The 16,028-nt window shown below is 38.6% G+C and overlaps 1 protein-coding gene across 2 annotated transcripts in view; it reads right to left on the minus strand.

Moving 5' to 3' along the window:
• EMCN (endomucin) overlaps positions 1-4,256 on the minus strand; it is a 133,331-nt gene extending 129,075 nt beyond the window's left edge. For both annotated transcript variants that reach the window (XM_041758467.1, XM_041758466.1), the window contains exon 1: positions 4,042-4,256. In XM_041758467.1, coding sequence (XP_041614401.1) covers positions 4,042-4,111 — 70 coding nt within the window. In that variant the 5' untranslated portion in view covers positions 4,112-4,256. The remainder of the gene's footprint in view (positions 1-4,041) is intronic.
• Positions 4,257-16,028: the final 11,772 nt, after the last annotated feature.

The following is a 16,028-nucleotide window of genomic DNA, read 5'->3' on the forward strand; positions in this document are numbered from 1 at the left end:
GCCTACCAATCATTAGGATAGAATTTTTTTAAAAAGTGCCATAAGAGAGTTAGAAATATGAGCATCTAGGTGAGAATTAAATTGTTTTTCTATGTTATTAATCTTACAATAAGCAGAACTAAGAACTTCTGGGGTTTTCAAGAGTAGAGAATACTCAACCCCTCAGGGGCATTCCAACTACCCAGGGATATTAATCAGGGGCATTCCAACTACCCAGGGATATTAATTTATCCTGAACATCTCTATTTAAATATCTTATTAGGATTTTGAACTCACCATGTCCAAAATCAAATATATCATTTTTCTCCTTAAACTGCCTCCATCTATCCTTCCCTTCTCCTGCTCCCAAACCATTTCCCTGCTCCTAATATTCAGATAATTCTCTCTGTACATCTCAGTGACTTTCTCCCTCATTGCCAGTCAAGAAAATGTCAAATCTCAAACTTTCTACTTCCTTTAAGCTCTTCCCCAGATCATTCTTTTCATTGTATTGACAGACTTTCATACTTGAAGTGACATTTGTGCTATTTTCTTTAACTTTTGTCTCTCCTGATTGCAATAGTCTAACTTATATCCTGCTGACAGTTTAATCTTCCCAATTGATAGCCCAATCATATAACTCCCACAGTCAAACACATTCAGAGACTCTAAATTAATTCACTATTCATTTGTAACTATGGACTCTTAACTACTTCACATCTCTCACTCTGGTAGTCGACATATCTTGAGGCTCTATTTCCAACCTTATTTTCCACAACTTACCTGTGTCCAATCTGTGACCTCCTTACATGTGTACACTAGAATATACTGATGTTTTCATGTTCTCAAGAAATTTCATCGATCTGGAACCTCCTGTCTTTCAAATGTCAAAGTTTATCATAATTTCCACTTTGATACGAAGCCCTTTCTGATGCCCCACACCCCAAACTAAGCTCTGTACCATTATTTACCTTTTAAGACCTACAATATAATCATACTTATAATTACCTGACTGTGCTTCTCTCCCCCATTTCAAGGGCCATGGTGGAGTCTTACTGATCTCTACAAATCTATAGCATTTAGCATACTATCTGTTTTACAGTCTATTCAATCCATTTTTCCCTCATGAAACCGAATGTTCAATCACTGACAAATGAATTTCTCCAAGCAATTCAATTCTCCAGATACCAATAAAATGATGTTTGTTCCTGTCTGCAAATGCCTAAAACATTTTAGTCTTTCCTAAATTAAGGTAATATTCAAAAAGTAAATGGCACTTGAAGAGTACATTGTTTCCTGGGCCTCCTTTCTCTTGGAATCCCTCTTCATTTAACTTCTCTCAGTCCTGACACTCAAAGGCTCATCAATTTAAGCTTAAAAGCAAAAGGGGTTTAAAAGCCACAGGAAGGGGCTGTTCAGGTTTAAATACAATTTTAAAAACCTTGGGAAAGAATGGCAGTTCTTTTTCAGGAACCTCCCATACGTATTTCAACAGAACAGCTTTCCAAATTGGAGGTTGTAAAATATTATACCGTCAACCAAGTAATAGAAAGTCACTGGCTGCTATGTAGAAAGATTCACTTGATTTTCACAATGAGCACAAAGGACTACATTGTATTTATTTAAATCTGAGACTGACAAAAAATGTCAGAAGGAAAAAGAAAAGTAGTCAATTTCTCTAAAAGATCATTATTTAGGAATAAATTACTATGCAAAGAAGCATGGATCTTCTTGACAACTTGTGAATTTAAGGCATATCAAATGCCTCCTTCCTCATTCCTAATAATCAACTCTACTGATGAAATATGGTAAGCATTCTAAGTTTGGGGAATGTACAAAGCTTTGAAATCAATGTGTTTCCGGTACAGAGGGTTAGGGAAAGAACTTAATAAATTAGCTTAGGAAATGCTTCATTTCCTGCACCATAGCTGGGAAGGGAAACATAAGACAGGCAGAGCCAGGTGCAACAAAATCATACACCTGGATGGAAAATCTCTTCCAGTTCCTTCTAGGCACCACTCAGATGGTCAATTTATGCTCTTGAGCTAGAGTTTCCTTTTCTAAGACAAATGAAGTAGTTTTACAGACTCTTTCCTTAAGTTAACAAATAGAGCTGTTGGCAGAGGTTGAAGGAGATAGTTATTATGTAGTCATTATCTCTGCTCAAATGAAAAATTATCTTACTTGGGCTAATAGTTCATTAGAAAGAAGATACCATTAGCAGGTTGGGCTCATTACCAGTGAGGTAAAAAAGTTGGTATTTTCCTCATTTGATCATAATAGGAAAACCTGCCAGGTCAGCTCTGCGTCGTCCTCCGCTTTGCCGTCTTTCCTTACAGCGAGGTTTTGCAGGCTGATTCTATTGATCCTATTTCATTTTGCTTTCAGAAAGACTCGTAATCCATTCAATGTTTAACAATGTCAGGAAAATAGTGTACTCGATGGTGCTTACAGACCTGGAGTGGTGAGCAGCCTAACCCAGACTTTCTTTCTTTCTTTTTTTTTTTTTTTAAAGATTGTATTTATTTATTCATGAGAGAGAGAGAGGCAGAGACACAGACAGAGAGATGCAGACTCCATGCAGGGAGCCCGATGTGGGACTCGATCCCTGGACTCCAGGATCAGGTCCCAGGATGAAGGCGGTGCTAAACCGCTGAGCCACCCGGGCTGTCCCCAGACTTTCAAATTTATATTGATCTGACATCTGTTTATGGAAGTGTTTTCCATGGCATCAAGATTTCCCCTGCATACCAAAGAGTTACTTATAAGCTTACACACTGATTTCTGTGGCCCCTCATAAATACTCTTTATTTTTTTAAAAATCAGATGCTTGGTAACTCTTTTAAGTTAGATTTCTGGCCTTGATACCTGATGCAACTTAACTCCAGATAAACAATCATATATGTTTTGAAGTGTTTGGGATTTTGCCCTAAATTTATTTATGTATTTTGGGAAATTAATGATAAATATCTCTGAAGAGGTGTGCATAATTTTTCCTACATTATCATTGTAAATTAGAATTTTTGTAGGGAGCAAACTTTTGAAAAGAGAACAAGCAAAATAAAATTAGAACTGATTGTTTTCCAGGGCTTTCAGAATCAATATTTCCCAACTGTGTCCTTTTATGATAGTTTATACTTTGGTTTTCGCACTTATTAAATCTGTCTTATATTAGTATTACATATTTATTTCTCCCAACAGTATGTTTACACTGTTGGTAAGGACAATGTCTTTATCATTTATATATTCTTTGCACTGATGAGTACATAGTAGGATCCTAATAAATATTTGTTAAATTTAATTGCTTATGGGGAATCCCTCAGAAAGGGCAAACAGTCAGATGTAATAATCTCCTGCAACTGGTCATTAATATCGTCAGGGCTTATAGTGGTTCTTATATATCTGAGTTTCTGAAACTACAGTCAGTGGGTAGGATTTTTATGTCTATAAATTTCTGAAATGTGTGTATATGTGTAGACATGTGCTTATTTCTGGAGTAAATGTTATTAACTTTAATCAAATGACTCTCCTCTTTACCCATCCTACACCGTCAACAGTAATATTCACTTCCCCAGGCAGCTTGATCCAACCTCTCAATTTATCAGAGCCAAGAGATAGTTGGGAAAAATATAGGCCAGCATCTGCAATGCAGTATTTCTGATTACAGCCTTTCACCCATACTTGACATTCTTGTTATTTCTAGACTTAAAAGCCTGAGAGGAGAACATTTTTGAGAAAGAAGAGTACATTTTTAAGTATCATTTCATCCCCAGATTTTTACTCTCAAAAAAATGCTATCACGTATTCTGAGTACCTTTATGGTGCCCTCAAATATCCCGCAGGTCCACATTACCAGCAAACATTTTCCTTTCAGTAAAAACAAACATCCCTTTTGTTGAGCCTTTTCCACGCACTCCCCCAATCAACACTCACACATTTGATTCAGCCAATGAATTGCTGAATCTAAGTTTCAGGGGAAGCTCCTGAAGGTAAACTGAGGCTAAGAGTCCCCTACTAGTGATTTCTGATCCACACCATCAGAGGAATAAGAGAAAATGATACCTGCGTCTTTTTTACCGCTACAAAGACTGGACAGAAGAAGACAAAGGATGGTCACTTGAAGGGATTTCATGGTGCCCGTGGATCGTCTCAGTGGCTTTTCTCTCCAGAGTCAGGCAGAGACAACTCCCTTCCAGCCTGGCAAGGCCTTATTAGCAAATGGAAAAGGTGTGCTGAATGTGAACAGCCACTACCCATTCCCACTTATTTCGGGGGCTCTGATAAAGAACGGGAGGAAATACACACACTCCCTTTGGGAGTTCAGCAGAGAGGAGATTTATTGTTTCAGCCTCTTACAGGAACTTTTTTTTCTCTTCCTTTGGCAGCCACTTGTGTTTTTGTTACTACATTATTTTGTTCTTCTTCAACAAAAAGGTCAGGGTGATTCTAAACAGAAACAGATCTTTCTTGAAAATGGTTCATACAACTTTCTAACTTTTGTTTTGAAAGTGTGTTTCGGACTGGTTATAAAAGGGGCCTTATTAACCAGAGACTCACTTTGGATAAAGAGGCTTTAATTGCCTGAGGGTTAAAGTTTAGAGCAAAATCCACAAGAAATCAACTTTTCTTCTTTCTTTCCAACCTAAAAGCCAGATTAGCAAAGACCATCTTCTGGAGACTAGTGCAAAAACCATATTACATGGGTTCTGCTCTTCTCTTGAGTTAAAAAAAAAAAAAAAAAAAAGAGGACTTCTTAGGGATGTCCCGGGAGGTTTTTCAGGATATTTCTAATAGACTTAAGCAAGGATATGATCACTTACTGCTCATTCCTGGCTTTTATTGGTGGAATTTGATGAAGAATAAAGAAAAATATACAAGTATCCTCTGCTTTTGGAAACTAGTGTTCAGTGTTTGTGTTATAGTGAGCTGTTACAAGGCAGCATGAACCCTGAGGGGCCAGAGTGGCCCTGCAGAGCTCTTAGCCTGGAACAACACTCAGCACTTCAGCATCAGGCCACCGCAGCTTTGAACTGTATCTTGGGAACTTCTGAGCTTTATTTCCATTTATCGTGTGCATCCATTAGCAAGATATGTCCTAAGATAGGAGAAAAAACTAAGAAAGATTATTTTTTTTAGGGCGGATTGGGAATGTTCAAAAATTTCTCCATATAAATTAATAACTGCTTCTTCAATTTATGCCATTTCCACTTGGGAAAGTTTTCATAGGAATTCTCTACTTTAAGATAGCAAGGGAAGCCTCTAACAAACCCCTCACCTCACCCTCAGGATACTCTTCTCTAAGAAATATGATTGAAATAGCACTGGAGTAGAATGGTCTCCCAAATCCGTGAGGTTGAGAGAGACAGATTCTTCAGACCAGAATGCCAACCAGGAAAGACCTTGGGTATATTCGAGGTCTCTTTGATGTTAGTAGCAATTGATTAAGAAATGGCAAGAGCACAGCCACAATTCTCTTGTGTGCCAAGTAACTTAACACTTTTCCTTAGCCACAGTCTACACGTCTAATATCAGCCAATGATCCTTTTATATAACTTTAGAGCATGAAGCCTCATGGACAAACGAGTGTCAGTGGATCAATATAGATCCATCTGCTTCCCCATGAAAAACTATTCCAAAAGTATACTTTTACCTGGTGATAGTGAAGACAGAGATTTCACTGCTGCACTGTGCTGAGAACTCATTACAAAAGTGGTTAGAGCAAATCAACTGATCAAAATATCCTAAACACTAGCTTGTTTCTTCTTAAATTATACCAAGTCTCAGAAGAGACTCCAAGTTTATATTTTGTTCATAAACAAGACTGAATTTTACCCTCTCTTCTAATTAATTTTCTAAAACAGACCGCTCTTGGACTTGATACTTTATTTGGCATATCCCGAATAGTATAAAGATAGTAATGTATGTGAATAGTTGTCACATGCACTTCCCAGAAATAAATTGAGGTGTGGCCATGAATTCACAGTTGAACACTCGCATTGCCTCACTTCCTGCTCCTTGCTCTGCTCTAACTGTGGTGTTTTCAGCACACGGTGTCACCACTGATGTTGACTATGCTTGTTACTAAGCTGGTTCCAAGAGCGTTTTGATTTCTCAGCCCTAACTGCTATGCATTTCCATAAAAAGGACTAGATACTTATTTTGAGAATGCTTGATAATAAAATATTATGTCTATTTAAAAGATAGGACCTGTAGATGAAAAAACTCAAACTCAAACATAAACTAAGAAAATTCATTCTTAACAGTATGGAGGTTCCTTCCTCAAAAAGTTAAAAATAGAACTACTCAGCAATTACCCTGTTAGGGATTTACCCAAAAGATACAAAAATACTAATTTGAAGGAATACATGTGACCTAATGTTTATAGCAGCATTATCAACAATAGCCAAAGTATGGAAAGAGCCCAAATGTCCATCAACTGAGGAATGGATAAAGAAAAGGTGGTATACATATACAATGGACTATTACTCAGCCATATAAAAGAATGAACTCTTGGCATTTGCAATGACATGGATGGACCTACAGAAAATAATGCTAACTGAAATAAAATAAGTCAGTCAAAGAAAGACAAATACCGTTTCACTCATATGTGGAATGTAAGAAACAACAAATTATCATAGAGGGACAAAAGAGAAGAAAACCCAAGAAAAGACTTAATTATAGAGAACAAATTGATGGTTACCAGAGGAGCAATGGGTGGGAAAATGAGTTAAATTAGTGATCGGGTTAAAGAAGGGCACTTGTTTTGATAAACACTGTGTGCTAAGTAAGTGTTGAATCGCTAAGTTGTACACCTGAAACTTATATTGCACTATATGTTAACTAACTGGAATTTAAATGAAAACTTGAAAAAGATAAGAAAAAAAAAGAAAAAAAGTTTTTAAGAGAGAGTCTTAGAGAGAGCATGATTGAGCCAGGGGAGGGGCAGAGGGAGAGAGAGAGAGAATCTTTTTTTTTTTTTTTAAGATTTTATTTATTTATTCATGAGAGACAGAGAGAGAGAGAGAGAGAGAGAGAGAGAGAGGCAGACACAGGCAGAGGGAGAAGCAGGCTCCATGCAGGAAGCCTGATGTGGGACTCAATCCCCGGACTCCAGGATCACACCCTGGGCTGAAAGCAGGCACTAAACCACTGAGCCACCCAGGGATCCCAGAGAGAGAAAATCTTAAGCAAACTCTACACAGAGCATGGAACTAACTTGGGGCTTGATCTCACAATCCTGAGATCATGACCGGAGTTGAAATCAAGAGTAGGACACTCAACTGACTGAGCCACCCAGGTACCCTAAGAAAATCATTCTTAAATGCTTAGGGGAAAAAAAGGAAAATAAGAGTAATATTATTATGGGTCATAATAATGACCATTATGATGGGTCAGTTTTGTTGAGAAGTTATTTTATTTTATTTTTTTAATAATACATTTATTTTTTATTGGTGTTCAATTTGCCAACATACAGAATAACACCCAGTGCTCATCCCATCAAGTGCCCCGCTCAGTGCCCGTCACCCATTCACCCCACCCCTCACCCTCCTCCCCTTCTACCACCCCTAGTTTGTTTCCCAGAGTTAGGAGTCTTCATGTTCTGTCTCCCTTTCTGATATTTCCTACCCATTTCTTCTCCCTTCCCTTCTATTCTCTTTCACTATTATTTATATTCCCCAAATGAATGGGACCATATAATGTTTGTCCTTCTCCGATTGACTTATTTCACTCAGCATAATACCCTCCAGTTCCATCCACCTTGAAGCAAATGGTGGGTATTTGTCATTTCTAATGGCTGAGCAATATTCCATTGTATGCATAGACCACATCTTCTTTATCCATTCATCTTTCGATGGACACCGAGGCTCCTTCCACAGTTTGGCTATTGTGGACATTGCTGCTATAAACATTGGGGTGCAGGTGTCCCGGCGTTTCATTGCATCTGTATCTTTGGGTTAAATCCCCAACAGTGCAATTGCTGGGTCATAGGGCAGGTCTATTTTTAACTCTTTGAGGAACCTCCACACAGTTTTCCAGAGTGGCTGCACCAGTTCACATTCCCACCAACAGTGTAAGAGGGTTCCCTTTTCTCCACATCCTCTCCAACATTTGTGGTTTCCTGCCTTGTTAATTTTCCCCATTCTCACTGGTGTGAGGTGGTATCTCATTGTGGTTTTATTTGTATTTCCCTGATGGCAAGTGATGCAGAGCATTTTCTCATGTGTGTGTTGGGCATGTCTAGGTCTTCCTCTGTGAGATTTCTCTTTATGTCTTTGCCCATTTCATGATTGGATTGTTTGTTTCTTTGCTGTTGAGTTTAATAAGTTCTTTATAGATCTTGGAAACTAGCCCTTTATCTGATACATCATTTGCAAATATCTTCTCCCATTCTGTAGGTTGTCTTTGAGTTTTGTTGACTGTATCCTTTGCTGTGCAAAAGCTTCTAATCTTGATGAAGTCCCAATAGTTCATTTTTGCTTTTGTTTCTTTTGCCTTCATGGATGTATCTTGCAAGAAGTTACTGTGGCCGAGTTCAAAAAGGGTGTTGCCTGTGTTCTCCTCTAGGATTTTGATGGAGTCTTGTCTCACATTTAGATCTTTCATCCATTTTGAGTTTATCTTTGTGTAAACAAAGATATTGGTCACATATTCTTTCAGTTCCTGCCTGTCTTGAAGGGGTCTAGTTTCATTCTTCTGCATGTGGATGTCCAATTTTCCCAGCACCATTTATTGAAGAGACTGTCTTTCTTCCAATGGATAGTCTTTCCTCCTTTATCAAATATTAGTTGACCATAAAGTTGAGGGTCCACTTCTGGATTCTCTGTTCTGTTCCATTGATCTATGTGTCTGTTTTTGTGCCAGTACCACACTGTCTTGATGACCACAGCTTTGTAGTACAACCTGAAATCTGGCATTGTGATGTCCCCAGCTATGGTTTTCTATTTTAAAATTCCCCTGGCTCTTCAGGGTCTTTTCTGATTCCACACAAATCTTAAAATAATTTGTTCTAACTCTCTGAAGAAAGTGCATGGTATTTTGATAGGGATTGCATTAAACGTGTAAATTGCCTTGGGTAACATTGACATTTTCACAATATTAATTCTGCCAATATTAATTCTGGATGAATATATCCATCTCTTTGTGTCTTCCTCAATTTCTTTCAGAAGTGTTCTATAGTTTTTAGGGTATAGATCCTTTACCTCTTTGGTTAGGTTTATTCCTAGGTATCTTATGCTTTTGGGTGCAATTGTAAGTGGGATTGACTCCTTAATTTCTCTTTCTTCAGTCTCATTGTTAGTGTATAGAAATGCCACTGACTTCTGGGCATTGATTTTGTATCCTGCCACACTGCCGAATTGCTGTATGAGTTCTAGCAATCTTGGGGTGGAGGCTTTTGGGTTTTCTATGTAGAGTATTATGTCATCGGCGAAGAGGGAGAGTTTGACTTCTTCTTTGCCAATTCAAATGCCTTTTATGTCTTTTTGTTGTCTGATTGCTGAGGCTAGGACTTCCAATACTATGTTGAATAGCAGTGGTGAGAGTGGACATCCCTGTCTGGTTCCTGATCTTAGGGGAAAGGCTCCCAGTGCTTCCCCATTGAGAATGATATTTGCTGTGGGCTTTTCGTAGATGGCTTTTAAGATGTTGAGGAATGTTCCCTCTATCCCTACACTCTGAAGAGTTTTGATCAGGAATGGATGCTGTATTTTGTCAAATGCTTTCTCTGCATCTATTGAGAGGATCATATGGTTCTTGGTTTTTCTCTTGCTGATATGATTAATCACATTGATTATCTTACGAGTGTTGAACCAGCCTTGTGTCCCAAAAATAAATCCTACTTGGTCATGATGAATAATTTTCTTAATGTACTGTTGGATCCTATTGGCTAGTATCTTGTTGAGAATTTTTGCATCAGTGTTCATCAGGGATATTGGTCTGTAATTCTCCTTTTTGGTGGGGTCTTTGTCTGGTTTTGGAATTAAGGTGATGCTGGCCTCATAGAACGAATTTGGAAGTTCTCCATCTCTTTCTATCTTTCCAAACAGCTTTAGTAGAATAGGTATGGTTTCTTCTTTAAGCGTTTGATAGAATTCCCCTGGGAAGCCATCTGGCCCTGGACTTTTGTGTCTTGGAAGGTTTTTGATGACTGCTTCAATTTCCTCCCTGGTTATTGGCCTTTTCAGGTTTTCTATTTCTTCCTGTTCCAGTTTTGGTAGTTTGTGGCTTTCCAGGAATGCGTCCATTTCTTCTAGATTGCCTAATTTATTGGTGTATAGCTGTTCATATGTTTTTAAAATTGTTTGTATTTCCTTGGTGTTGGTAGTGATCTCTCCTTTCTCATTCATGATTTTATTAGTTCGAGTCTTGTCTCTCTTCTTTTTAATAAGGTTGGCTAATGGTTTATCTATCTTATTAATTCTTTCAAAGAACCAACTCCTGGTTTTGTTGATCTGTTCCATAGTTCTTCTGGTCTCAATTTCGTTGAGTTCTGCTCGAATCTTTATTAACTCTCTTCTTCTGCTGGGTGTAGGATCTCTTTGCTGTTTTTTCTCTAGCTCCTTTAGGTGTAAGGTTAGCTTTTGTATTTGAGTTCTTTCCGGTTTTTGGATGGATGCTTGTATTGTGATGTATTTCTCCCTCAGGACTGCTTTTGCTGTATCCCAAAGATTTTCAACGGTTGTATCTTCATTCTCATTAGTTTCCATGAATCTTTTTAATTCTTCCTTAATTTCCTGGTTGACCCTTTCATCTTTTAGCAAGATGGTCCTTAAACTCCACGTGTTTGAAGTCCTTCCAAACTTCTTGTTGTGATTTAGTTCTAATTTCAAGGCATTATGGTCTGAGAATACGCAAGGGTTGATCCCAATCTTTTGGTATCGGTTAAGACCTGATTTGTGACCCAGTATGTGGTCTATTCTGGAGAAAGTTCCATGTGCACTTGAAAAGAATGTGTATTCAGTTGCATTTGGATGTAAAGTTCTGTAGATATCTGTGAAATCCATCTGGTCCAGTGTATCATTTAAAGCTCTCATTTCTTTGGAGATGTGTTTAGAATACCTATTGAGTGTAGAAGCACTAGATTGAAGTCACCAAGTATAAGTGTATTATTATCTAAGTACGTCTTAATTTTGTTTATTAATTGATATATTTGGCAGCTCCCACATTCAGGGCATATATATTGATGATTGTTAAGTCCTCTTGTTGGATAGATCCTTTAAGTATGATATAGTGTCCCTCTTCATCTCTCACTACAGTCTTCGTGGTAAATTTTAGTTTATCTGATATAAGGATGGCTACCCCTGCTTTCTTTTGAGGACCATTTGAATGGTAAACGGTTCTCCAACCTTTTATTTTCAGGCTGTAGGTGTCCTTACCTCTAAAATGAGTCTCTTGTAGACAGCAAATAGATGGGTCATGCTTTTTTATCCAGTCTGACACCCTGAGCCTTCTGATGGGGTCATTAAGCCCGTTCATGTTCAGAGTTACTATTGAAAGATCTGAGTCTAGTGTTATCATGATATCTATTCAGTCGCTGTTTTTGTGTATTGTTCCATTGGTCTTCTTCTTAAAGGGGAATTTTGAGAGTCCCCCTTAAAATTTCTTGCAGAGCTGGTTTGGAGGTCACATATTCTCAGTTCCTGTCTGTCTTGGAAGCTCTTTATCTCTCCCTCCATTCTGAATGAGAGCCTTGCTGGATAAAGTATTCTTGGATGCATGTTTTTCTCATTTAGGACCCTGAATATATCCTGCCAGCCCTTTCTGGCCTGCCAGGTGTCTGTGGAGAGGTCTGCTGTTACCCTAATACTCCTCCCCATAAAAGTCAGGGACTTTTTGTCTCTTGCTGCTTTAAGGATCTTCTCCTTATCTTTGGAATTTGCAAGCTTAACTATTAAATGTCGAGGTGCTGAATGGTTTTTATTGATTTTAGGGGGGGGGGAATCTCTCTATTTCCTGGATCTGAATGCCTGTTTCCCTTCCCAGATTAGGAAAGTTTTCAGCCATGATTTGTTAATATACATATTCTGGTCTTCTGGCCCTTTCGGCGCCCTCGGGAACCCCAATTAAACATAGGTTTTTCTTCCTCAGGCTGTCATTTATTTCCCTTAATCTGTCCTCATGGTCTTTTAATTGTTTGTCTATTTTTTCCTCAGTTTCCCTCTTTGCCATCAACTTGTCTTCTATGTCACTCACTCGTTCTTCAACCTTGTTAGCCCTTGTCGTTAGGACTTCTAGTTTGGATTGCATCTCATTCAATTGATTTTTAATTTCTGCCTGATTAGATCTAAATTCTGCAGTCATGAAGTCTCTTGAGTCCTTTATGCTTTTTTCTAGAGCCACCAGTAGCTGTATAATAGTGCTTCTGAATTGGCTTTCTGACATTGAATTGTAATCCAGATTTTGTAACTCTGTGGGAGAGAGGACTGTTTCTGATTCTTTCTTTGGAGGTGAGGTTTTCCTTCTAGTCATTTTCTCAGTGTAGAATGGCCAAAAACAAGTTGTATTGGGAAAAGGAGAAAAAGAGAGAAGAGAAAGAAGGAAAGAAAAGAAAAAAAGAAAAAAGAAGAAGAAAATAGAAAAAAAAAGAAAGGAAAAAAAGGAGGTGGGGGAAGCAAACAGAAATCAAAAAGCAAAAAAAAAAAAAAAAAAAAAAACAAGGGGGAGTATCCTCTGATTCTGCATACTGTATGTCCCTTGACTTTCCCTGGAACTTTCCAGTGCTGCTTGGTCAGTAATTTGTTTTTCCCCTGTCCGTCTCACTGGTCTTCTGGGGGAGGGGCCTGCTGTGCTGATTTTCAGGTGTTAGCACTTGGGGGAGCTGCTCTGCCCCCTGCCTGGTGCAGGGCCCAGTGGGGGTTGTTCACCCCGTGAGGCCCCTGGAGGAACAACCGCAGTGGCGGGGCCAGCTCTGCAGCCCTGGAGTCAGCTCCCGCAGTAACTCCGGGGCTCTCCATCTGCAGGGCCTGGAGGCTCTGGAGCGGGGCCGCTGATCTGCTCAGCTCGGGGCAGGAGCGTCCTTGCTGTCCTGGGCCCTCCCGGCCTCTGCCTGTCCGGGGGGGAGGCCGGATCCTGGGCTGTGTCCCGGCGCCCTGTGCTCCGGGGCCTGCACTGTTGGATTCGCGCTCCCGCCCCCCGCAGCCCCCTCCGCGGAGCCGCCGCCCGAGCCCCTCCGAGCTGCTCCGGGTCCCGCCGAGCGCTGCAGCCCTTAGGGAGCTCGGCGCACTCTCCCGGGGCGCAGGTGCCTGTTAGTGTCCCAGGGAGCCCGAGGGCATCCCCGCCCTCCTGGGTCCTGCTCTAACTCCCTGCGGGCCCCTTTCCACCCAGGAAGGTTGGTGCAGCTCCTGCTTCTCCGGGACGGGGCTCTCCTGTCCTGGGGACACTTGCCCCGGCCTCAGCCCGGCTGCTCTCGGGGCCCCTCCCCCTTGGAGGCCTTTTGTTTATTTATTTCTTTTTCCCCGTCTTCCTACCTGGATAGAAGCGCGAACTCTTCTCACTGTAGCATTCCAGCTGGTCTCTCTTTAAATCTCAGGCCGAATTCGTAGATTTTCAGGATGATTTGAAGGTTATCTAATTTGGTGGGGACAGGTGACTTGGGGACCCTACTCTTACGCCATCTCGCCCCTCTCTTCCAGAAGTTATTTTAAAGTAAAATAATTCATAAAAATGACGGTAATTGCCAAAAGAGATCAATGGCATAAAATAGTAAATAAATAAATACTTAGATATATTTGCAATATGTATATGTGTGTATATATATGTACTTAGATATATTTGCAGATATGTGTATGTGTAAGAGATTAGATACAGGGAAATTTAACACATAGTATATGTGATGAGTAGGATGTATTATTTAATAAGTGTTTTTTGACAAGCTCTTAATCATTAAAAAAGAAATAAAATTAGGTCACTATTTTGCTTCAAGTACCAAAATAAATTTTTTATTTGTCAAAACATTAAAAGTGACAAAGAAAAGCAAGATTCTGAAGAGAACATGGCCGATTTTTGCATATATCTAGGTTGGTGAAGATATTTTATACATGACACAATAAGCAGAGCACATAAAAGGAAGACTTGATCTGTTTTCTTAATAAAAATTAATATGTTTTTGGCTCAACAGACCCTAAAGTGAAAAGGCAAACAAAAAACTTGTAATTAATAATACAAAATAAAGATTTGGTATCCTTAACATGTGAAGACTTCTTGCTAATCAACGATAAGTCAATGACTCGATAATTTAAAGATGGACAAAAGAACATCACAAAAGAAGAAGGAGAAGGCCAACAAAATGGAAAAATATATTCATGTCACTAGAAATCAAAGAAATGGATATTTAAGAATTGAATTAATAATTTTGGCTTTCAAATATATTCTCTGTCAATATTCAGTTTTGATGAATGCTCAAAGAAAGTTACTGTCTTATTCTTGGGGTATGAGCTTTCCAGGATATGACTTGGCAATATACACCAAAACTCTTAAAAAAGCACCCTCTTTGAATTTGTAATTATATGTTTAAGAACTTATTTTAAAAATGAAGATGCCTATTAAAGTTCATGTTATTACAAACATTTGCCAGTAACATTAATTGTTAGGAAATAAGATGTGATATTATTCTTCCACAAAATATTATTAGAAACTTTTTCTTTTTTTTTTTTTTTAAGATTTTATTTACTTATTCATGAGAGACACACAGAGAGAAGAGACAGAGACACAGGCAGAGGGAGAAGCAGGCTCCAAGCAGGAGCCCAGTGTGGGACTCACTCCCGGGACTCCAGGATTACACCCTGGGCTGAAAGCAAGCGCTAAACTGTTAAGCCATTCAGGGATTCCTAGAAACTTTTTGTTAGACATGGAGATATATTCATGGTATTTTGTTGCACTTGAGAGAGAGAGAAAATGTCAACAGTGGCTTATCTCTTGATTGTGCATTAGGGATAGTTTATATCTTATATTTGTGTTTTTATAAGATTTTCCAGGGTAAATGTATATTTACATTTTTAAACAAATAAACAAACCTTTTATTTTACTTGATACTTTTTGTTTAATTTAATCTGATTTAGTTTTGAGGGAATATTGATATGGTTTGGATTCCAACCTACTGGAATGCTTGAAATTTTAGGAAGTGTGTGATTTAAGAGCACTTTAATGAAAGAAAGTAGTGAAGACAACTAAACCACCCTAACCTGAGAGATGAAAAGATGTTTTTGCTTTTATTTGTATACAATTCATCTTCTGTATTCCTTGTCTAATCCAAAGGATAAGTTCTTGTAAGGTTATGCAAGAACCATCTTAGAATTCTTTAGAAGCACATATCAAGGCTTGTCACTGCCACCTTTGACACTAAAAAATTGTATAATGAAGACTGCAACACTGATGAGCTTATGTTAACTCCTGTGGTGCTGAGAAAATTCAACTGGCACCATTTTCAAGCCCTCAAATTAAAATTCCTTCCCATACTTGTCTTATTTCTCTCTGCCAGCTTGTCCCTGAATGAAATCATCTAAAACGGCAGGAATGTCAAAAAGTGATCTTATGAACTACCAAAGAACATAAGTTCTGGGTTCAAATTCTGACTCTCTCCCTTAATCATGTGTGACTTGACTGAGTTACTTGGCCTCTTTATGCTTTGGTTTCACCAGGGAAAAATGGGAATAATCACTATGGCAACTATAAATGTTGTTCAGAGAATTCAGTGAGAGTTCAGAAAGTCTTCTCAAAGTGTATGTTAAGCAAGCAAACAAACTAACCTTAAACTTCTGGAATATTTAGGCTAAAAGAAAGTATCTTAATTCAGTGATATAGTTTCAGGTTGTTAGGATTTTACATAAACCATCTCATTCTAGAGTGATTAACCAATTTCTTAAGAAATATTTAGGTGATGCAAGTCCCAAAATATTGTTGAGAACAGATTAAATAGATTATTAACTCCCATTTTCAGGGATTCATTCCATGCTCCACTTTATGGTACTTTATATATCAAGTACTTTCTTCAATGGAGATAGAAACTAACAGCTTACTTTTATTACTTGCCTATCTGAAATGAGAATCAGGAA

The sequence above is a fragment of the Vulpes lagopus genome, chromosome 6 (assembly GCF_018345385.1).
Source record: "Vulpes lagopus strain Blue_001 chromosome 6, ASM1834538v1, whole genome shotgun sequence".
In the NCBI taxonomy this organism is placed as follows: Eukaryota; Metazoa; Chordata; class Mammalia; order Carnivora; family Canidae; genus Vulpes; species Vulpes lagopus.